Genomic DNA, 22,886 nt, shown 5'->3' on the forward strand with positions numbered 1-22,886 from the left:
GCCTGGCTCATTATCTCTAAAGGCAGCTAAATGATGATCCCTTTAAAGTCCCCAAGCTGCCTTTCACTCCATGTAGCACTGAGTGGACTACTCAAGGTTTATATTTTCCTCTGAGCTTTGTTATGATTATTTGCAGCACTGGATTCTTCTCCCTCTTAGGCTGGATATTAGGAAGGAATTGTTCCCTGGCACAGGGTGCCCAGGCCAGCTGGGGCTGCCCCTGGATCCCTGGCAGTGCCCAAGGCCAGGCTGGACATTGGGGCTGGAGCACCTGGGACAGTGGGAGGTGTCCCTGCCATGGCTGGGGGTGGGAGAAGATTTTTTTTTTTAGGTTCTTCCAACCCAAACCACTGTGGGATCTTGTGATCCTCACACTCTGCACATCACATCCCCAGACACACAACAGAGCAGTCCTCTAGGGAATGCCAAAGCCAGTGGGACAGGATAATTCTTGTAGCCTGGAGCTGTGCTTTCAGCCAAGGTTTAAATCACTGAATGAAGGGTTTAAATGGAATTTCTGCTGTCCTTATTCTGCAGGCACTGCAGTCACAGAGATGTTATTTTCAGTGGGATTGACTGCTTGATCAAAGGGTTCATTGCAGCCTCAGCCCCATGTGCCAAGCAAGCATCACTCCCATGGCAGCCTCAGCCCCCTGCCCAAGGGCTGGGCAAAGCACCAGAACTGCCACAACAAGTAGAAATTCTCCTCAATAATTATTCAAGGCAAGAGGTGAAAATCTAGACAAGATCTTGAAATGTAAATGGTGATTTGACCACAATAAATACTTTCCAGGCCCAGAGCAGAGGCATCTCAAGGACAAAGCTGTGGGCTCTGACACAGGTAATTACCCACACCAACAGCATTCTTTGGAAATGAAGAAGTATGAGGCAATTTTGTCACCTAATGGGAAAGGGCATAAAGCCAGAAAGGCTCTATATGGTTTACTAAGAACATAAATAGAGTAATTGAATCATCACCCAGCACAGGCACTGCTAAAGTTATCTATAGTGTGTATTCCTTTAAAAAATGCAAGGACACTAATTAAAAAGGAAGAGAGACATATTTCTTCAGAACAAGCCTTCAGCTACAATGTACTTTTTAATGCCATGAACACCTTTGCTTTCATTATGCTTTCATTTATTTAATTTTATTTAGCCTTTTATGGTAAAAATAACTATAGGCATTATTAGCAATAATTCTAACATTTTAGAGAGTTGCTTTGGTACATCATATAATTATCTCTAACTTAGGGCTGAGTAAATTTCAGTAAGTTTGAGAAAGAGAAGGAAATAAGCGTTTATGGAGGTTTAAACAAGAGAAGCTCAGGAATATTAACCTTTTCTGCTTGACCCTTTTTCCTCTGGTTCAGTGGAAATCAAACTATATAATCCATCATTTTTACGCTGAAACACAGAATTTGCTAAGGTGTTTTTTATCCTTTTGCACATAACTAGAAGGTCGCACAGAGCTCCTCAGATCCTAGGGGGTCACAGAAGGTTTGCCATTGGGCAGGGGAGGGCTGGTGCATCTTGTCAAGGCAGCTCTCAGCTGTGAAAGTGTGCTCAAACACAGCACAGATTTTCCCATTAGTGTTTAACACAGCTCAAGAATAGCAGGAGAAGTAATCCACGTGGATAATAGTATGGTAGGGGCTATATTATGAGGAAATACAAATGGGAAAGGAGTGTGCTTGTGAAAAAATCTCTGTGTGAAGTGGCCTCAGTAGTTCAGGAGCAAGCACTAAAATTCAGGTATTGGGTGCTGAGTAGAAGCTGGAGACCTCTGATTCCAGAGGGAGGCATGGAAAGCAGCTGTGAACAAAGCATCTGAGTAATTCAGTTAAAAAAAAAAAACACCCAAAAAAGGTCAAACTAAATAGTGAACATCATTATGACAAGGAAAAGGAGAGAGATTTGCAGTAACAGTCTAAATTATACTCCTGTTTTCTGGGCATTATAAATCCAGGTTGGACAACTGAGTTCTAGATTGGCAAATATGATTTTGTAAAATTGTACAGGAGTTGGAACACTGTTCAAAGTTTAAAGCACAAAAGGTTGGGGCATTGGGTGGTGTTTTAGAAGGAAATAAGGTTTCCTGGGGCATAAAGCAGAGAGGGATTCAAGTAAGGAATGCAAGTGGAAATGTACATAACTAATTAGTGCACAGAATATTTATTAGGTACTTTAGAGGCTGAGCATACAGATATATAGCTGATATATAGATATATAGCTGATATATAGCTATATGTTATGTTACTAAAGTGCATCTTTACCCTGATCAGCTACTAACTGGCCATCCTCACTTTGAACATTTGAATTAGGAGTTCTAAAGGAAATAAGATTAATCTTAGAAATACTGTGTGGAATTCACCTCATTTGAGAACCTGAGTTCATCAGTGCTGAGCAGATTGGGATTATCTGAAATCTCCACTGGTTTTTCTGCATGAGGGCAGGTCAGAGTAGGGGTTTGTAACTCAGAATAATTTCAGTCAATCTTCTTAAAGCACATTTCTGTCTGGAATAAACTCTGAGCAGCATGCTCTGAGCTTCTGGCAAAGGTGCAGGGCAGGGAAGAATGGAACTATTTTCTCTCTTAAAAAAAAAGGAGATGGCATTTTTAAAGGTGATTTGCTAAAGAGATCTTTTTTGGTTATTGCTGAAGGTATGCAAGTAAGAAGGTTTGATGCTGAACTCCTAGAACCTGATTCATATCCAGGATATCCAGCAATATTTTATCTGTGAAGGAAACATCAGATTAATTAAATGGTACTGTTAAGAAAATCAGTCTCAGAAAGCAATATGAGCCCTAAAAGTAATGACATTTAAGTGCTTCTATAATAAATTCTGCTTTAATAAAAATCTTTATTAAAGCATTTTGATGTTTTGTCTATGAGTAAGGGAAGGATTTCATTTGAGCTATAAATTATTTTACTTCAATCATTAAATCATTTCAAATAAAAAGCCCCAAATATTCCAGACAACTCATCCTCAATCAGTCTGCTTATTGTTATTATTATTGCTGCTAGTCATTAGAAAATGTCATAGCTAATTATAATTGACAATAAGACCTTGCATATCTAAGTCAATATTTTTATAAGATTTTAATATGCATGAGGTATTAGCGTATTAATAATATAATTGCTCTAAAGTGTGGGACAGATTCCTGACTGTTTTATGGCAGCACAACTCCCTTGGCTAAGCTAGAATTGAGAAACACAGCAGCAAATCATGTCCTGGTACATTTGTTGTGTCTTAAATTTTTTTCAGTCAATTTCTTTTCCTGCTTGTCTGCTGCCTTATTTTTAAGTCAAATTCTTTTCTGTCATTCAAGGACACCATATTATTTTCTAGAATTTTTTTTTTCTCATTGTTATATTTAGAAATTAAAACCTGCTACTACCTCACAGCAATTTAAGGCATTACAGTGCCTCTGAAAATCTGGAATCCTAATTAGGCTTGTGGTGCTTTGATCCACAAAAGTACAGATGCAGTGGCATTTCATCACACTGTTATTATTCTAGAGTGTATAATGAAAGTATCAGAAAGACGATTCTGAGCTTCTTTGTTTTCCTAACTGTTTTCCTTCCTAGTGGTACATGCCACAAGGAAATGGAAAACCTTCACTCAAAATCTTTTAGTAGCCTCTTTTGCTGAAATGCAGGGTCTGCAGAGCATTCTTCCTTCTTGGACCACAAATGTTGTTTTTCTAGTGCTCAGTCTTGACATTAGGTATCATTTCCCCATTTGCTTCATGTTTGTTTGTTTGTTTGATTTGCGTTTGCCTTTTGCACAAAAATCTAACTGTAAAACTTCAAATATTTCTAGGTTGCCATTTCTTGAAGTTGTTAATAAGTGCACTGCTAGTAAGTGCTAAAACTTTAGCTGTATTTTTAATTTTGCACTTGTAATGATTCCCCACTTCAGTACATAGCACAGCTAATTTACTGAGTGTGACATAACTGCAAAGTTCCTCCTGACTTGTGTCCTCGTTAGAGATAAATAAGGCTCAATTAGACAGTGCTTTATCACAAATACAGGTTGTTTTCTCCCAGAAGTTGTTTCAGTTTGGTCTCTGGATAGATGTGTGGGTGGAAGGATATCAGCAGTGTTGGCTTTTTTATTGTTTTCCCTTAAGGATTTACTTAGGATCAGTGAACAATCTGGAATTGCTTCATTGTCATAAACCTGATATGACTTCAGCAGCTTCCAATACAGCCCTCTCAAGCAGCTCTACTAATACTTTATTTTGAATTATGTATTTGTTTACTCATATTGATGTGTCACATATATCTTTATTATGTGTCACTGAATATAAACCTCACTGTGGTCAGAATTAGATATGCAGAGCAGCCTCTGAGAACATGCTGTTTGCATCCAGAGCGTCTGCCAAGAGACAAGGACCCATAATTCTTACTCAAATATTGCAAAGATGTTACAATTTCTAATTAGGATACTCATTCCAACTCTTTCCAAGTCTCATCCCATCCATTTGTTCCCGTTGTTTTCATGGCCCACTTTTCTCTCCTCCTGTATATTCCATGCATTCACAGAATGCCAGGATCACTGGGGTTGGAAAATCCCTGCCAGACCATGGAGTCCCAGCTGTGCCCGATGCCCACCTTGTCCCCAGCCCAGAGCCCTGAGTGCCACCTCCAGCCCTTCCCGGGACACCTGCAGGGATGGGCACTGCAAAGCTCCCTGGGCAGCCCCTGCCAAGGCCTGAGCAGCCTTTCCATGGGCAAATTCCTGCTGGTGCCCACCCTGAGCCCAGCCTGAGGCCGTTCCCTCTGCTCCTGTCCCTGTTCCTGGGAGCACAGCCCGGCCCCCCGGCTGTCCCCTCCTGGCAGGGAGTTGTGCAGAGCCACAAGGGCCCCCTGAGCCTCCTTTGCTCCAGGCTCAGCCCCTGCCCAGCTCCCTCAGGCCCTGCTGGGGCTCCAGCCCCTTGCCCAGCTCCGTTCCCTGCCCTGGACACGCTGCAGCCCCTGCAGGGCTCTGGTGGCCATGACAGGCCCAGCAGCGGCCGCAGCCCTCGGGGTCCCTCAGCAGGGCCAGCCCAGGGGCCGGGCCCTGCCCTGGGCCTGCTGCCACCCCAGGGCTGGCACTGCCCAGGTGCCACTGGCCTCTGGCACTGCTGCCTTTGTGCCCAGCCCTGTCCCAGCACCCCCAGGGCCTTTGCCACCAGCAACTTTCCAGCCCCTCTTTGCCAGCCCAGCTCCATGGGTTTGGGGTGACCCCAGGGCAGGAGCTGGCACTTGGTCCTGCTGTCCCTCAGCCCATGGATCCAGCCTGGCCAGATCCCTCTGCAGAGCCTTCCTGCCCTCCAGCAGATCCACACTCTCACCCAACCTGATGTTAGCTGCAAACTGCCTGAGGGTGCCCCCAATTCCCTCATCCCCATCATCCATAAAGACCCTGAACAGGACTGGGCCCAACACTGAGCCCTGGGGGACACCCCTGGTGCCTGGCACCAGCTGGATGTGGCACCATTCCCCATTGCTGGGTCTGGCCATCAGCCAGTTTCTTATCCAGAGAAGGTGCATCTGTCCAAGCCATGGGCTGCAGCATCTCCAGGAGAATGCCATGGCAGCCTCCAAATCCCTCTCTGATGCAATAGGAGTGTTCCATGTAATGAGCATTCCCGTTATCCAGTACGTAGAGCATCTCCTGTCTCTTCTAGCATTTGCTCTTTGTAGCTCAATGCTGCTGAATAGAAAGTAGTGACACCAAGGTGGAGTTTTCAAAATGTTCACATTGAGATTAAAGACAAACCACCATTCAGAGTCATTTGGAATAACCAGAAAGCCTTGAGTTTTGGTGGTGCTGAGTTTTTGGAAGGATGGCACGAGGGGTGGTGTGGCTGCATTTCTCTTCACAGAGAAAAGCAAGGCACAACTTCCCAAGGATATTTTCTGGGAATCACAGTGAGGAACCTCAGAGAAGGAAAAAACAATTCTTATCTCAATTGCTGCTCCTGTGTTTGTGCACAAGTGGAGTGCATTGTGGAAGGTTGTTTACCTGAAGGGAATTGATAATTGGATTCTGGTGTGAGTGTTTTGATTCACTGACCAATTGAATCCAGGTATGTATGTCAGGACTGTTGGCTGACAGTCACAAGATTTGGTTGAGTTGAGTGCTTGTGCAGTTTCAGTTTAGATGTAGTGTATTATAGTATAGAATAATATAGTATAAAGTAATTTATTAGCCTTCTGATATCAATGGAGTCAGATGCATCATTTCTCCTGCACGTCGGGGGACACCTGCTTTGCAATAGGGCGGGAGTTGTCGTTGCTTCCCAATCCTCTCCAGTCCCAAGGTGGATGTGAATTTCTTTCAGCATCCTCTGCTCCCTCCAGGACAAACTTAGAGCTTGCTCAGTGTGGCCCATGTTCTCATTCTCATTGCAGCAGAGGATAACAACTTCTCTCTTATCATGCTCAGCTAAATCTAAATAGAACAGAATCTTTTGATTTTTCCCTTATAGCCAGGGTTGTGGTAGAAGAGGCCCTTTTCACATTTGTGAACTACATTTGAGGGAATGTTTTGCTTTTCTGATCTAGTCTCTCCCTTCCAAGCCCTTTTGATCTGTCTATGCACTGAGACAAGGCAATATCATGCAAATACACCAAGTGAAATAAGATACTTCTGCAGAAAATTACAAACCTTTCCTGGTTTTGCAAATGGATCTTACAATTCACAGAGTATCAGAGGTAATTACAGAGTAACTATTTGTGAAGCTGCTGAATAACTGCATTTCTTCATGGCATGAAAAACAGCAGAGAGGTTGCATTGGAATGTCAAATTATAGCCTGACCTCAGATAAGCAAAATGAGGGCTAACTGATTCTATCAGTATGCATTGTACCTGTAAAAAAGGAATAGGCTCCCTTTCTAAAATTTATTATCAAGTTTTATAAATCAGTGTTGATCCTTTGAAGTTAACAAAGTACCCGGTTGAAATCCCTGGTTTAATTTAAAATATATTTTTATTTGGAATTCTAAATTGTTTCAAATGTAGTAAATAATTCAGTATTGCTACTTACAGTGGCAAGCAAAGACCTGAGTGCAGGGCTAGGTGGAATATCAGTTATAAAAAAAAATTGGTCTTTTTGCAGGGATGTCTCCATTTTCTGCATAATTTAGGTAACTGAATCACCTGATTGCTTTTAGGTTATATGAAATAATTTTAATGTCTTATGTGCACTTATGTACCAAAAAAAAAATTCCACAGAAAAAGAAAGTGAGTGAAAACAGGACCTGGAGGATATGTTGTATTTAATTAGCATTTTCTGGCGTGGTGTGTGAATGCATCGAAGAAATTTTAATCTTTATTTCTCGTTATCAAAGAAATTTTAATCTTTATTTCTTGTTTTGGTATTGTCAGCAACTTGAAATTAAAATCAGTTGTTTAGTCCCAAGTGATACATCTCATATGTTGAATAAAGATAGGTAGGTGAGTGTGGCCTTCCTGAGTCACCTCTTTATGGATGGAGTTGCTGAGATTTGGGAACCTCCTAACTCCAAACCCAGCTTTGAAGAGGTGGATGATATAAAACCTCTTCTTGGTTAAACTTGTGACAGTCTCTGGGTAAGGAGATAGAAACAGAGTGTGACACAGCTTTGCTCTTGCCTCATTCATCCTTCTGTGCCCACAAGAAAATACACCCAGGGAGTTGGAGAAAGGAGACAAAACTTTTCAACTCTGTCATTATTTTTCTCCCAAAGAATGACTGAAGGAACAAACCTGAGAAATATGTTCCACATCCTTTCCTTTCCGCGCCCCTCCCACACACATGTACACACAGACACTCGCCACAATCTGTGCTGCTCCGGCGAGTTCCGTGTGCTAAAGAAATACAAATTGAATAATAATTAGGAGGTTGTGTTTGTTTCTTGTCTTAGCACCTTGTACAGGAACCTTCCTGGTGATATGTACTGATATGTTTATATTGCTATTTCAATAATCCATGAGTTCTCATCCTCTAAAAGACAATCACTCAATGGTGAATCAAAGTCTTCCTGGTGAGCAGTTCTGTCTGGGTTTTTAGTTTGTTGTTTGAATTTTGTCCTAGCTCAGAAATAGCTTGTGTTCTGGTATTTTTAAGAGAAATGCTGGCAATTACTGCTGTCTTCCTGACAATTTTGGAGTGGGTTTCAGGCACTCAGCCTCTCTTGAATCAGATCATTACCCAACGCTGCAGACAAACGAGCCCAGAATTTGCTGCACTACGTGATTTCTGGAGTTAAGCTTCAACATAAAAAAAACCTCACTTTCACAATAGCATCTGTGTATCTAAGGATTCTGTAAGTCGGATTTATCAGTTTTATATGACAGAAAGATTGTTGTAAGCTGTGGCATTCTAGAAGCAAAGGATTGCCTAAAGAAAACAACAACATAAACTCTAACAGGAGAAATAAACTTGTCCTGTGGATTATCTTAATAAAGTCATCAGATAAAACTTGATAAAGTCATGGGAATTGGATTTCTTAAAATACAACTTAATAAGTTTGAAACATAAGGGATGTAAACCAAGCACTGTTGTTTTTATTAAGTCAGTGATTCAGATTTTGTTTTGATTTCTTTGTTAGAACCAGATCTTCCTCTACTTCTAATTTAAAATATTATTTTTGTAGAAATTTCATTCAATCAGAGAAGCATGAAGTAACAATTTCCAAACTTTGTGGTGATGCTGCTGCTGCTGTTACTATTATTATTATTATTATTATTATTATTATTGAGTTATTTTCTAGGAATCTACTTTCTATTCAGGTAAATTTTAGGTAAAATGCAAGACAGCTAATGATTTTTTGTAGAGAATGTTGAAGTGATTTTGGATTATTTAATTACCTGAAATAAAACTGAACTAAACTGGATTCCTTTGGGTTAAAAAAATTATAAACTTAATTTTGGGCCACAATAATTCTCTTTATCTCAAAAAGCATTTTATCAGTCAAGGAAAGACAGGGGAAAGTGTTTTAAGCATAATATTTATGAAGTCTTTGTTTATGGGAGTTGAAAAGCTGTATTTTATTTTGTTAGTTGTGGTACAAGACCAAAAATAATATTTATAAGCTCTAGTTACTCCTTGAAACTCTTGCTGTGTGCAGTAACAATGTTGACAATGCTCAGTGCTTTGTAATACAAATTTCCTACAATACAGGCACATCTCAGCTATGTAGGATTTTTTCCAGGAAGGACAAAAAGTGTTGATCCCAATAACAAGCAGTAAAAAATGAGGCTTTAGCCTCCAAAAGTTCAGGTTTGGAGACAATAAGTTGCTTGATAATGTTTGTTTGGGGATTTTTGTTTGTTTGACTTTGGTTATTTGATCTGCCTCATCATTTTGGTATCAAAATCTACAGCATTTTTAAACCCTGAGCTGGTTTCAGTGGGTTACTCAGAGGAGTACCAGCAAGTTGGGTCTTTCAAGCATGTATATTCCAGTAGAGTCTTGTGAACTGGGGAGAAAACAGAAGAGCTTTTTAGGTCCTTATAACCCTTGGAAACATTTCAATATGCATTTCTAAACCCAGGTGGATTTTCCATAATTTTTGGAAGTTTATTTATCAACCCAAACTAAGTTCCAGTAGTTATTTTTGCATTGAGTCTTCCTTTCCTTGGATCTGTCTAGTGTGTTCTGTGCTCATCTAGGCACAGAGTGATGTCCTCAGATTACCAAGTCTTTCTGGGCAGCCCTAGCTTGAAAAGACTTTTATTTAATTAGTCTAGTGGAAATTTTGTCAACATTTTTCAATCTTGCACTTCAGAGCATTAAATTTTCAAACAAAGCTGATGTTTCTGAAGTGACAGCCCTAATGCTACTTTTATATTGCAAAATTCAACGTAGATCTTTTCAAACTGTGCATCACAATAAATACAGGTGATAAAGATTTAAAAATCTGGTTAGTTTGTTAGAGAGTCTCTAACTTTACCCTTTTTTTTTTTATGATTTTGCATAAAATAACAGATTGGAAGTTAAGCAGTCAGTCTAGCTGTCCACCTGGTGCATGCAAGAAGATTCAGTCTCCCTTAAATCTACTGACTGAGGGGTTTATTGGGCAGAAACCCAAACTAAACAAAAACCCACGCAGCAATTAAACTCAGTTTTGTTCCTAGCTCAGAAAGAACTGACTGTCCATTCATACAAATGAGGAAAAGTTCTGAACGTTGAATACTAACGAGGGAGACACCCAAGGGCCTGAAGGGCAGTGACCATGCAGATGGGGCAGGTTGTGACCAGCCTGGATCCACTCCAATCCCTTCCTTCTCCTAGTTCAAGCATTTGGGGCACTGCCAGCAGGTCTGGGTTTAAGCTTGGACATCCTCTGTTCATGTTTCAGCACCGAGAGTCTGCAGACATGAAACGTATGGAGAGGAACAGATGGAACTGTTCCATCCTGATGGTGTTTTCAACCTGGGTTTGCTTAGAGAGGACTCACTAATGTGTCTGAATAGGTGTGCTCAGGGTGGGGGAAAATACTCAGCACAAAGTGGAATTTCCCTGGTGTTGGGGAAGATGAAACAGGAAAGCCTTATAAATATGATTGACTGGCAAAAGATTTTGAGAATATGGAAACTGTAAGCAAGATTGAAATGAAAGCAAGCTTTGAGATACCTTAGTTACTGAACAACTGGAAAACAATGGTGTGGCTGGCTGAAGGTAATCCCCTTTTGATGGAACAATTCCTTCTGCTGGCAGACAGGCCCAAGGGTCAGAGCAGACCCTACAGCTTGGCAGAAGGGGCCCAAAGAGGAGTTTTTAGGGCTTAAAATGTAACACAGTGTGGTAATGTAATGATTCTTATAGGCTGTATGGAAATGCTGTAGGATTTGTGTATTGTACTAGATTGGTTAGTGAGAATTAGAATATTCAGCACAGAAGATTTATTGTATTGTAACGGGAACTTTACTCTCTTACCCCTTTTATTCTCTTGCCCTTTTACTCTCTTACCTTTTTTACTCCCTTACCCTCTCACCCTCTCATCCTCTCTCCCCCTCTCTTCTCTCAGTCCTGCTCTGAGCTGTGGCTGGCAGCTCCCAGCAGGGCCCTGCACCCAGGCCCTGTGCAATAAACCCCAAGTTCCACAACCTGGCTGCAGAGATCTCTCGTTTCCTTCTGTCCCAACCATCCTACCCCCATCACTCCTACACCCTGGGAAGTCTGGAATGGCAAAATAATGCAGTGTATACAGGGTGGTGGGCAGTACAAGCTGGAGATACATTTCCCTCTCCCATCTCTCTCTCTCTTTCTCAACAACAAATTTCACCACAGTCACAGGAACCCTAAAAGGCAGTGGATATCCCCTTGTTTGGAGATTTCCAAACCAGCTGAGTCTCTCTTGTGTTTAGTAAATTAATTTTTTAAATGAATTCTCATCAAATTTCTAATTATAATATCTTTAAATTTAATGTTTGTATTTCTGATGAAAGACAAACATTTTGGGGGCAGTCACAAGGGACATGAATAATTTCTTTAGAAGCTTATCTAATTAATTACATTTCTCTGTAATGTCTTTAAAATTTGAACTGCCATCATTTCGTTAATTTAGATAAAAGTAAATCTTTAGTGTTTAAATATGACACTAGTGCTGAGAATTCTGATAAGCTTGAGATTCATTGTCTGTACTTTTATTAAGTGAAGATAAAAAAAGTGTTTAAAATGTTTGGAATATGATTTGCATATTAGGTTTTATTTGGTTTCAAATACATCATTATTTCATGCCATAAGTGCTCTCCTCACCTGTTAGTAAGTAAGATCATAAGATGCAAAGGAATATAAATATTGCTCATGTAATATTTTGGTGGGTGTTTCCTTTACTTCTTTAATATTCTTTCCATATTAAAACTTTTGGCTCTCTAAGATGGAAAACAATTTGAGTTTTCATTTTTTAAATTGTTATTTTTATGCCATTTCAAGGTCAGTAGAGCAATTGAAATTTGCACATTTAGATTTATGGGTGGAGCCTCCCATCTTGTGGATGTCTTTAGCATACAAGGAGGAAACAGGGCTGTCAAATATCAGGTTTGATTAGGTCACAACAGAATTAATCCTGATGGAAACCACAAAACCCACAGTGTATATGGTGATTCTGCCTTTATTCATCTCTGCCATTTGTAGGGCTGGCACCAGTTGGTCCCTGAGCACTGGTGGGGCCTGTTCTTCTTGTACTTTGTAGTCATTTGTACTGAGAAGTGCACTGAATATTGAGATTTGTCATTGCTGATGATACAAATGAGGTAGAACACCATCACTGGAAAATGACATTCACCAGGAGATGGACTTTGACACTGGGGTTGAGGCACCTGTGAAGGTGTGCATGTGCTGTGGAACAGTTTATCAACTCTCCAAATCAGCTGGTGACCTCAGTTTCAACTTAAATTCGTGGGCTTGCTCCTTGGGGAAAAATAATTTAAAATATTTATAAGTAGTCTCTGAGCAAATTAACGATGCTGAATTGAGGGAAAGACACAGGCAGCTGCCTCTGAAAGCTATTCAAAGTAGATGAAAACTGTTGGTTTAGCTTTTCTTGCCTTACAGCTCATTTTGCTCTTCACAGTGATAAGCAATTTTATGCAAAATAGCTCTATATTATAAATAATGAGTTGTTACTTCAGTGAAAAAAGTTCACAGGTCACAGTTTTGGTCAATGGTAGATGATCAAAGTGCTTTAATTGTCCAAATTACTGTCTAGTTTCCTGCCTGTCAGTCTCCCATCCATCTTTTTCCCAATGTGGGTCAGTACTTTAACTGTGTTTGCAATGAAGAGATAATAGATGTGCAGTCAGAACAATTAATGGAGTAAAATGTGCTGTGCTCTGCCAAAGATAAACAAAGAAATAAATCTCTGCTGTTTGCAGCCTTCCCTTTTCCATATATAATGGACTTTATCAATAAAACAATACAAACTTCATCAAAGAAAAATCTTACCAATTTAGACCTAGAAAGGTCTTCATTGAGCTAATCTCCAACAAATGCAGTTTGCAGCAGGGATCTATTTATTCTTTTCAGCCACCAAGGCCTGGCCGTCCTTCTTCAGCTGCTCTCCAACTCCACGATCCATTGCAGATGAGGCAGCCCAATTAAGCAAGGGCAGCAGTCAAGAGGAGCACGCTGACAGTGCCAGCAGTGCTGTATTTAATTCCCAATTAAATTAAATATGCTTACCTTGGGTACTTTGTTCTCTTGTCTCAGGGAACCACAGCCAGGTGTCCCGGGTGCCTGTTGCTATCAAAGTTCTGGATGTGAACGACAATGCCCCTGAGTTTGCATCAGAGCACGAGGCCTTCCTGTGTGAGAATGGCAAGCCTGGACAGGTGAGTATCCCAGGTTTTTGTTGTGTGAGATTGGGCTGGAGTTTCTCCCTGTCATCTTATGTCATCTTTATTCCCAAGATGGGTGCCTATGTGTTCATGCTAACAGCTCTTAGCATTAACTCAAGATAAACCCATGATCACTTTCATGGGATGTCTTCTATAATTAAATAAACTTTTCCCCTTAGGGTTTAAATTAAAGACGAGTTTAATTAAAGGTGAATTTAGTTTTAAATGAAAGGTGAGTACTTTGGGACAATATCCTGAAAAAATCCTGAGTGTCTTTAAGCTGCCAACATCACACTCTGTGATGGAGCTCAGCACTTTGTAAGTTCAGGTGTGTTAGTAGGTGAAAGTATAATCCAACCTGAATTCCAGTTCAGTTATTGACCTACATTGCAGCTGCTCCCAGGTATAATGTAGAATAAACAGTTAAAACAATAAACCCATTTCTCCTTGACCTTATCTCATTATAATCTCTATTCAGTCCTTATTTTTCTATGACAATTGGGAAAAAACTTAAAGAGCAAACCACAACTTGATGGAAAGTAAAGTAAATTGTAATTGTGTTTGAAGATGGTGTTGGAGAAGAGAAGTTCAAGTATTCATTATATTAAAAAAATATAAAAAAATGTTACTGCTTTCTTCATTTAATGTAAAAAAGCTTGGTGAAGAAACACAACAGTCTCCAAGGTGAGGTCAACAGCAACATGTCAGAAGCAAGATTTAAACTGTTTAGTCTTTTTTAAAGAAATGAAACAGATTTGTTCAAAGGTATTCACTTTGAAGGACAAATGTACAGAAATAGAGAAGAATATCTCATATGCCACCTAAATAACAAGGTGAAGATTCAAGAATATGCACAGACATTTAGAAAGTAATGCAGTGTAAATGAGATGTAACTTTTGTCCAGCAAGAGAAACACTGGGTGTTAACACAATTCGATGTTTTTAAACCTTGCAATTTATTTCTAGATTGTGACATTTTATGTAAATAAACAGCAGCTGACAGCATGACATGGCTTGTTAATCCAACTATTCCTGTGTCTCATGTGGGTGTTAGACATTAAATTCACTGTTCTCTAAAGAAGGTTACCTGACAATAGAGTTAGAAGTTATTTTCTTTTTAGCAGTATCAAATGACAACCTATATAGCAGTGTCTGACAACCCATCTCTGCATACAGGATTGTGTTGTTACAGAGGATGATTTGACTTCTAGAACCCCTTTTTGTTTAGTAAAATGGTGTCAAAAATATGCTACTTAAGGAATAAGAATTCTCTCTATCCATTGAAGAGGAGATGTGCCCTTATGGGCAAAACAGTCATGTTACACTTGGCAATTCAGTTCTAGCTCAGAGTGGATTTCTGTTTAGCTCAGGGTGGATTTCTGATGCTGAGTAGTTGCATTTTCCAGGATAGATCAAACCCTAATGACTACACCTTTACCCAGGATTCAGTGAGCTTCCCTAAAATCAGAAAGTTCTGTTGTACACTGTTTTCTGACTGCATTTATCTAAGTATTCCCATTTAATTTCAGATGGTTTAAGAGATAATGAAAAATGTTCACATTTCATTTTGGAATAAAACAATAAATGAGATGACTAAATAAGAGTCAGCAGGTAAAAGAGGCTTTTATTTAAGCACTTAGAGAAAACTTTCATTGAAGCTTGATATTCTTTATCTACCATTGCCTCTTACACTCTTGATCTGATGGCAGATGTCACTCTTGAGCATGAATCCTTGTGTGAACTTTACAGATGGTTATTAAATATTTGGCTGCCAGCATGGATGAGGTGGCACTGATCCTGTAATTTATTCTGTGTTTAAACAAATAGCACTACTGGAACAGTAACCAGTCCAGAATAATCTCCAAGGTTAGGTTCTGAATTCAAGGTGTCATTCAAAAATCATCAGCTCCTGTAAAGATTTTAGTAACTCCACTGCCTTATTGTATTTTCTTATGCTTATTTCTATATTCAAGTTTTGAAAGAAATCCTATTAATAAGTCAGGTTATAGAATTCAAGAAACTACATATATCTCTGTTATGAAATAAGTGATATGAGAAAGATACTACTAGTAGCAAAAGCCTAATTTGGATGGTTGGCCAAAGTTTAAACTCAAATGTTACATGTGCAGGAAAGGTGCAATTGTCTTAAGATATTCCTGTCTGTTGACATTTGCAGTTCCATTTAAATCTAAGTGTAAATCAAATTTGATTTACCATAAAGGAGATTTTATTTGATCTATTGGTAAAACCTTATGTGCAGCCACTAAATGCATTGCACCATCTATTCCAGTTCACTTTCTAAGTGTTCTGTTTTGGGTTCTGATGTAATTGCAGGGCAAGTACAGCTGCTAGTGAGGTGACACAGTGGATTAAAAACTCTTGATGTGTAAAGCTGCCAGATGCATTTTCCTTGCCTTGACCTACCTCTGAGTAAAGGTGCCACAGGCTGATAGGAGAGGAAAGGGAGGGAGAAGGAAATCTATTTGTCTATGCATGTATTTCTGTGCTCCTCTCACATTTTTACACACAACAGAGAGCTGCCAGAAGTGGGTTTTGTCAGTTAAAGGGGGGAAAAAACAACAAACTCCAAAAATTTGGATGTATTGTTACAGTACCTCTAAGTTACCCACAAATCACCTCTTGCCTTTTTCTATTGCCCCTTTTTTTCTGCATAATTCCAATTACTAAAACCAGAACATTCATGGTTTGCTGACTATAGCTGTGCTGTTGATTGTTCTCCAGCACAATAAAATTATTTTCCTGTAGACCTAGAACAAAACTTCTGTAATGCTGAGTAAGAAAAGTGCCTCACTGGCATTTCCCCAGTCCATACTCAGACTTTTCCAGGGAAGTGCTGTTTGCTGGAAACAAAGCTACAAAATCTTCACTTGATAGTGCAGACAGCGATATATGAGAGCTGAAGGCGGCTTTAAACTGGAGCAATATAAAACTGAGCACTCTGCTCCTCCAGCCTCCCACAATTTGTCTCTATTTTATTCACTTCTCCTATTAGATTGTTCTTCTTTCTAATGGGGGAAATCTTCAGATAGATCTTTGTCTTTTCAGCTAGAGCCATCCCTTTACTGCCAGAACCTGCATTTGACTCTTCAGACAAAGTTAAAATTACTTTGTAGTGACTCTACTCTTATGGTGCTTTGAGTCTGCAAAATAATGCAGAAATAACCATGAACAGCAATGGGACTGCAAAAGCTTTTCCAGAGTTGGAACATCAGTCTGATTAAAACTAGAAAAGTGTTTATTAGTGATAAAGAACCATTCTAAGTGAGGTTAACAAGTTACATCACAGGAACTGTCTTTTAAACAGTACCATGTACTAAAATTGCACATAGATAGTTATGATGTATTGAAAATAACTTTGTTTTCCTATTTATCCTTGTAGATATTATTTCAGGCACATGTAGCTTTGTAGAACTGCAATACAATCCTACAAATTAGAAAGTCAAGCTGTCCTAAGGGACCATTTAACTATTCATTACAATCCAGTGCTGTCTGCTAAACAAAATATGCTGATTTGCTAAGTTTCTTCTAAATGTATGTACAGAATCAAATGCATGCATGAAGTATTAATACAACATCAAAGTTGGAATTTTATATGTAAGAATTTCAGAAATTTCAAGACTGAACAGCCAAAGGATTATTAACTTCCACTGGATATGTAGTGAAAAAAAAAATCAGTTCTTATTTTCTTTATTGACCAATTTCTCTGTAGTGGAACAACTTTGGGATGCGTGTTGTTACAGGAAAGAAAAGAAATCTTTAATGGGCAGGAGGCCAATGGCACCTGGGCTGTGCCAGCCATGGGGTGGCCACAGGACCAAGGCAGTGCTGGCCCTGCTGAAGGACCTCCAGCACTGGGGGAAGTTCTGGGAGCCCTGGAGGTGCTGCAGCATGTCCAGGGCAAGAAATGGAGCTGGGCACGGGGCTGGAGCCCCAGCAGGGGCTGAGGGAGCTGGGCAGGGGCTGAGCCTGGAGCAAAGGAGGCTCAGGGGGCCCTTGTGGCTCTGCACAACTCCCTGCCAGGAGGGGACAGCCGGGGGGCCGGGCTGTGCTCCCAGGAACAGGGACAGGAGCAGAGGGAACGGCCTCAGGCTGGGCTCAGGGTGGGCACCAGCAGGAATTTGCCCATGGAAAGGCTGCTCAGGCCTTGGCAGGGGCTGCCCAGGGAGCTTTGCAGTGCCCATCCCTGCAGGTGTCCCGGGAAGGGCTGGAGGTGGCACTCAGGGCTCTGGGCTGGGGACAAGGTGGGCATCGGGCACAGCTGGGACTCCATGGCCTGGGGGGGATTTTCCAACCCCAGTGATTCTGTGACTCTGTAATTTTGGGATTCTCAGCCATGTTGTGAAGCATAAATTAAGAGTTGGAGAATTACCTCAGTAATATTCCATTGCCTGAGCACACAACATGCAGTAGTAAATATGCCTATCAGCACCCTAATAAAAACTTGGAAATGAGAATTACTGGACTTTTCTGACCCCTGTCGAGTAAGAGATACCACAGTTTAATATCACTGCATATATATTATGTTTTCTGTTGTGGGTTTTTTTTTAAGACCTTATCTTAATGCAAACACACAAAGAAATAAGGTTGCTATGGGAACTCTAACTCTTAATTCTGTGATGTGTGTGTAACACAACAAATGTAGTATTGCACCAAGCCTATCTTTTGCATATAATTTTTGGTGCATTTTAGAGAAAGAAGCATTTTATAAACTATGTAGGGAATGGATGGAATACCAGTACCTACAAAATGTTATAACAATCTGATAAACTGCACCTGTTACGTGCACTTGCCCTTCCAGATTTCACTGTGCCATAATCCTTTTTCCCTATTGCTTTCCCATTCTGTCAGTGTTTGAAAAATTGAACAGCTCTAAAATATATCTGTCTAAACATCTCTGCCTTGTTCAGGATCCCAGCCCAAACTGCACTTCCCTATGGTGATGAATTACTGGTACCTGCTCCAGCCCTGGGCACATCACAGTGGGTGCTCCAGTGCCTGACACCTCTGCAAAGAGAAAGCTGAAAATCCATCCCATCCATCTGCAAATGGCTCCAGCTCTGCACTAGACAGAGGCTACTTAGATATTTTCCCTTTGTTTATATTTTTCCTACTTTAGGATCCATTATTCAGACATTAAATTGAAGATCTACCCATAAAGTAAAAAAGCAAAAGCTGAATTAGGCCTATTTCTTTGTCCATCTCTTCTAATACATTTGTTTGAAATCCTGTCAAGGTTTCCACCTTGATATATGCAGTTATAAAAAAAACCCCAGCCTCTTTATATGGTATTTAATCAATCTAATTTTTTTTTCAATAGGTTTTTGACAATAATAATGATAAAGCTGACCAATAATAATGATAATTCTAATCCAGAATATGATTAGGCTAGGAATTATTTCTCACATTCCTTCCTAAATTGGGTTGTCCTACAAATCTCACTGCTTGCTCAAACATTTTTTCACATACATGATTTCAAATATTTATATTTTGGTGTTGATCCCTGTGGTTATCTAGTAGGATTTTTGTTCTTTCTTTGACTCTTGAAGAACATAAATATGATTTTGACCATTGTCATATTTATAACACATACAGACTGATAGTCCTTGTGGTTAAACCAGAATAAAATGTTAGTTATTGTCATTTTATTAGGGAAACATGGAAATTTTAAAATACAAGTCCATGAATTTGGACAGCATCAAACTCTGCTTCCATTTTTCACTCTATACTTGAAAATTTTTAGTGATTCCTAATTTGAATTTAATTGTGCAAGAAATTATAGGTGCATTGCTTTAGACATTGCAAATAAATACATAAGGCAATTGTTATTGGATTCAATGGACATGGAAAAGGTCAATAATTCTAATTAAATTTCTTATGAACATCATCTAGCATGAGCTAAGTAGCCCTGAAAGCCAGATCTGAGGGTGGGATCTGGATCCATGGCTGGTTTTGTTTCTGTTTCTCTGGAAAACCTTTGGCATCAATAGCAAGTGCACCAAATATTTTAAAATTCCCAACAAAACAAAACAAAACAAATCACAAAGAAACACAAAAATATCAAGCAAAATAGTGCAAAACTGCTGGTTATTTTAAAATAGTGTTTATTCATTTCATAGTCCTGTGCAACTTTGAATGATTTGAAGATGATCAGCTGAGTAATGTAAAAGGTAAAAATTGTAAATGGAGGTAAATTCACTTCAGACACTGCAGTTGGTCATGTAAATCATATGAAGTACTTCATACAAAGTTACTTGATTATTCAAAGTTATCCAAACTACCCAAAGCACTCTTCTCACCTAATTATCTTGCATATTCTAGGAATCATTAATTAATAATGATGCTATTAAAAAACAAACAAGCATATCTTCCTAGTACAGGAATAACTGAGGTTTTATTTTCATTAAAGGAAAAAAATACAGCCCTCAATATTTTCTTTTTTTTTCTTTCTTCAATTTTGATTTTTTATTATCTAAAATTTCACATCCAAATTAATTTTAAAAATAATAATTATTCTATGAAATGAAATGGTGGGAGAAGGAGAAAGGATTAAAGGTATATTATAAATCCAAGTCCACTGAGAAGCGTGGTCGTGTAAATGAAAGCTTCCCATAGGCAATATGAGTCTTTCTGAAGCACAGTTTTGCTTTTTCTGTTGAATAATAATTTATTACTTGTCTAAATCACCAGCAGTTTCTGCTGGCCTCTCTTACCTGTCTCTCCTTATTTACTGGCTCTTTGTTCTGGAACTATTTTAAAAGGGGCAGATACAGTTCCTCTTCCCAAGGTTTTCAGTCTAAGGTCTATAAAAACCTTGCAAAGTTATAAATTATATTTTTAAATCTGGCATGGAGAGAAATGAAATGTGTCCAATAAATATAGTTTTTTCCAGCACTGTCTGTTTATCAGGAGTGTGAAAACTTAATGAGCCCATTTATGTTGCAGGTAATTCAGATTGTCAGTGCTGTTGACAAGGATGATCCTAAAAATGGGCATTATTTCCTGTACAGCCTTCTTCCTGAAATGGTCAACAACCCAAATTTCACCATCAAGAAAAATGAAGGTAAGTAGAACAAATAGAAAATATGTATTTCAATATTACTTTTAAATTGGTTTGTTGATTTCCAGTTACTTTACCAGTGTGTCCTTTGTGCAATTAAAATGTAAATAATCTGCTGAATGGTACCTTCATTATAGCACTTAAGCTATTTCCAATAAGTTTAAAGTAGGTAAGAAGCAAGTGAAATGAATGTGGAATTTAGATCCAGAAAACAGCTCACTGGCTTAAATAAAATGAAAGGATGGATTTACTTTCTGTATTATTCCTATTAATTTGAAATTCCAGAGATATGGTCTAAGATGAAAATCTGAAAATATGTTGGTAAATAAATGTTGATTCCTACATTGAGTGTTTATGGATGGGAACATAAAATTAAGTATCTACTAAATCTCCCAAAGAAAGCACCTTTTCAGCCTGTTTGTTGTGTGTATAAAGGTTCCAAAGTATTTTGGTGAGGAGCTTTTGCTAGAAAGAGAAATCCCTTAGGTCAGCAAAGCCCAGAAGGGCACTTTGAGTCCCTGTGCTTTGGAGCACTTCTGGAAGGGCAAAATGTCATTTTACAGGGCTGTAGAAGGGACCATTCACATGTGATGGGGAAAAAAAGACCCATTTAATATTGTTGGGCAATAAATTTATACTGATCCTATTCTTTGGCACACAGATCAGTTTGAAGGTCAGGAGAGAAGGAGCTAGGGCTGATCCCAAGAATGCTGTAAAGAGTGCTCCATGTGTTTGTAGTTGAATATTCAGCAAAGTTGTTTTATCTTGGCTCTTTTTAATAATGCACACCCTGCCAGGAATGCTGGTCAAATTCAGTTTCTTATTTGAAATTGTAAGAAAGTAAAGCCCTGTTTAGTCCATTACTAATAGGAAGATGAATGTTTGTGCTGTATGTGCAGGGGTGTAAAAGCAATACATGAAATGTCAATTAAAGAGGAAACGCTGTTTGCATTTTTTTATTCTATCTGTTCCAACCTAGAATCATGATGACACTGTTTTGCTAAATGACACTGCACCTAAATTCTTAAATCTGCTTAAATATAACCTTTATTTTGCTTTTCTTTAGATGTGTTTTTCTCTTCTAGCATTCACAAAGTGTGTCTCTACTTATATCTCTATTTTCTTGTAGTAAATGAGTCTCTGTGTGTTTTCTGGAGAAGATAAAACAAATCTCTTCAAAATGCATTTCATAATCATCAGCAGTGTAACACAAATTGAATTAAGCATCCTAAATGTGAGGTGGTTTGCTTGGCACAGCATGACAAAGTAAAAAAGATCTTAGCATTTCTCTTCATGTTTAAATACTGAGCTCACGTTGCTAATTACCCTTGTCCTTCCAATCTGTTACCTATTTAAGACCCACTCCTGCTCCTACTCACAGACAATGGCAAAATGAGTCCTGAGCTGAGTGGGAGTGAGGAAACTTTCTATGCAACAAGGTTTAGAAAAATAAGTCCAATTTTGTTACATCATTGTCACTCAGTTTTATGAAGTTTTTAATGTGTTTGAATCAGTTAAATGTGAAAATCCTCTTAAAACAACCACCTGAAATCTCTTGAAATTAAAAATCTGCTTGAAGAGACTTTTCTGATTCAATCCTCCAGTATCCAGTAATAAAATTCCAACTATGCATGCCATCCTTGTCTATCAAGGTTGCTCAGTCAGGGGTGCTGTGCACAGTTGATGTTAGAACATGATCTCCCACAGGAAGCAAATACTTCTGTCAGAGCCAAAATCAGGGTATCATTTGGCTGAGGTGAGTTTTATGGCCTTTAAACATCATAGATCTTCAGTAAGTCTTTATTTAGTTATGCCACTTAAACAATGAACTTGACCATGACTTTGTCTTGAATGTATCTGCCAGATAAGCATGAGTGATTATTCATGTTGAAAGAGAGCAATATCCCTAAAAAACCCTGAATTCACAAGTCAAATTTCTCCTTTTTTTTGTATTACTGAGTGTCTGGGCTGTCCATAACCAAGCTGGTGTGGTGTGGAACTGTAAGAAAATGTCTGTAACAAACTCTCCTTTCCTTTCTGGAGATCAGATTGATGCTCAACACAGTAAAGCTTGGAACAGAAAAACATTCCCTCACACTGGTGGCCAAAATCCTCGACATCTTCCTGTGTCCTCAGCCTTAATTTTCTCTCAGATTAATGAATTCCTACCAAATTAATTCTTCAAGGCAACAGAAACTTTATGGCTACTGAAGAAATGCTGTCAATTGGTGAACACCACACAGGGACTGCATTTTCTCAGGAAGCCTCCTGTAGAAACCCAATTTTTACTTGCTAGACTTAGCACATCTCTTTATTTAAATAATTTTTAGTACTTTGCTTTTCTTCAAAATTCAAAATTGTCTTGAGGGTTGAGATAAACAGAAGTACTTCTCCTCAAGAAATGATATTGCTCTTTTGAGTTGTCTTGTGCTTTAGGTAACTGTGTGGCATTTGGCCACCGTGGAATGATGACATTGAATGTGGTGACATTG

At 39.0% G+C, this 22,886-nt stretch overlaps 1 protein-coding gene across 1 annotated transcript in view; it reads left to right on the forward strand.

Annotated features, from left to right (window-relative positions):
- CDH8 (cadherin 8) overlaps positions 1-22,886 on the forward strand; it is a 165,589-nt gene that overhangs the window by 114,241 nt on the left and 28,462 nt on the right. The window contains exons 9-10 of the mRNA XM_058033963.1: positions 13,190-13,311; positions 20,280-20,397. Coding sequence (XP_057889946.1) covers positions 13,190-13,311; positions 20,280-20,397 — 240 coding nt within the window. The remainder of the gene's footprint in view (positions 1-13,189; positions 13,312-20,279; positions 20,398-22,886) is intronic.

The sequence above is a fragment of the Melospiza georgiana genome, chromosome 14, assembly GCF_028018845.1.
Source record: "Melospiza georgiana isolate bMelGeo1 chromosome 14, bMelGeo1.pri, whole genome shotgun sequence".
NCBI classification, from domain to species: domain Eukaryota; kingdom Metazoa; phylum Chordata; class Aves; order Passeriformes; family Passerellidae; genus Melospiza; species Melospiza georgiana.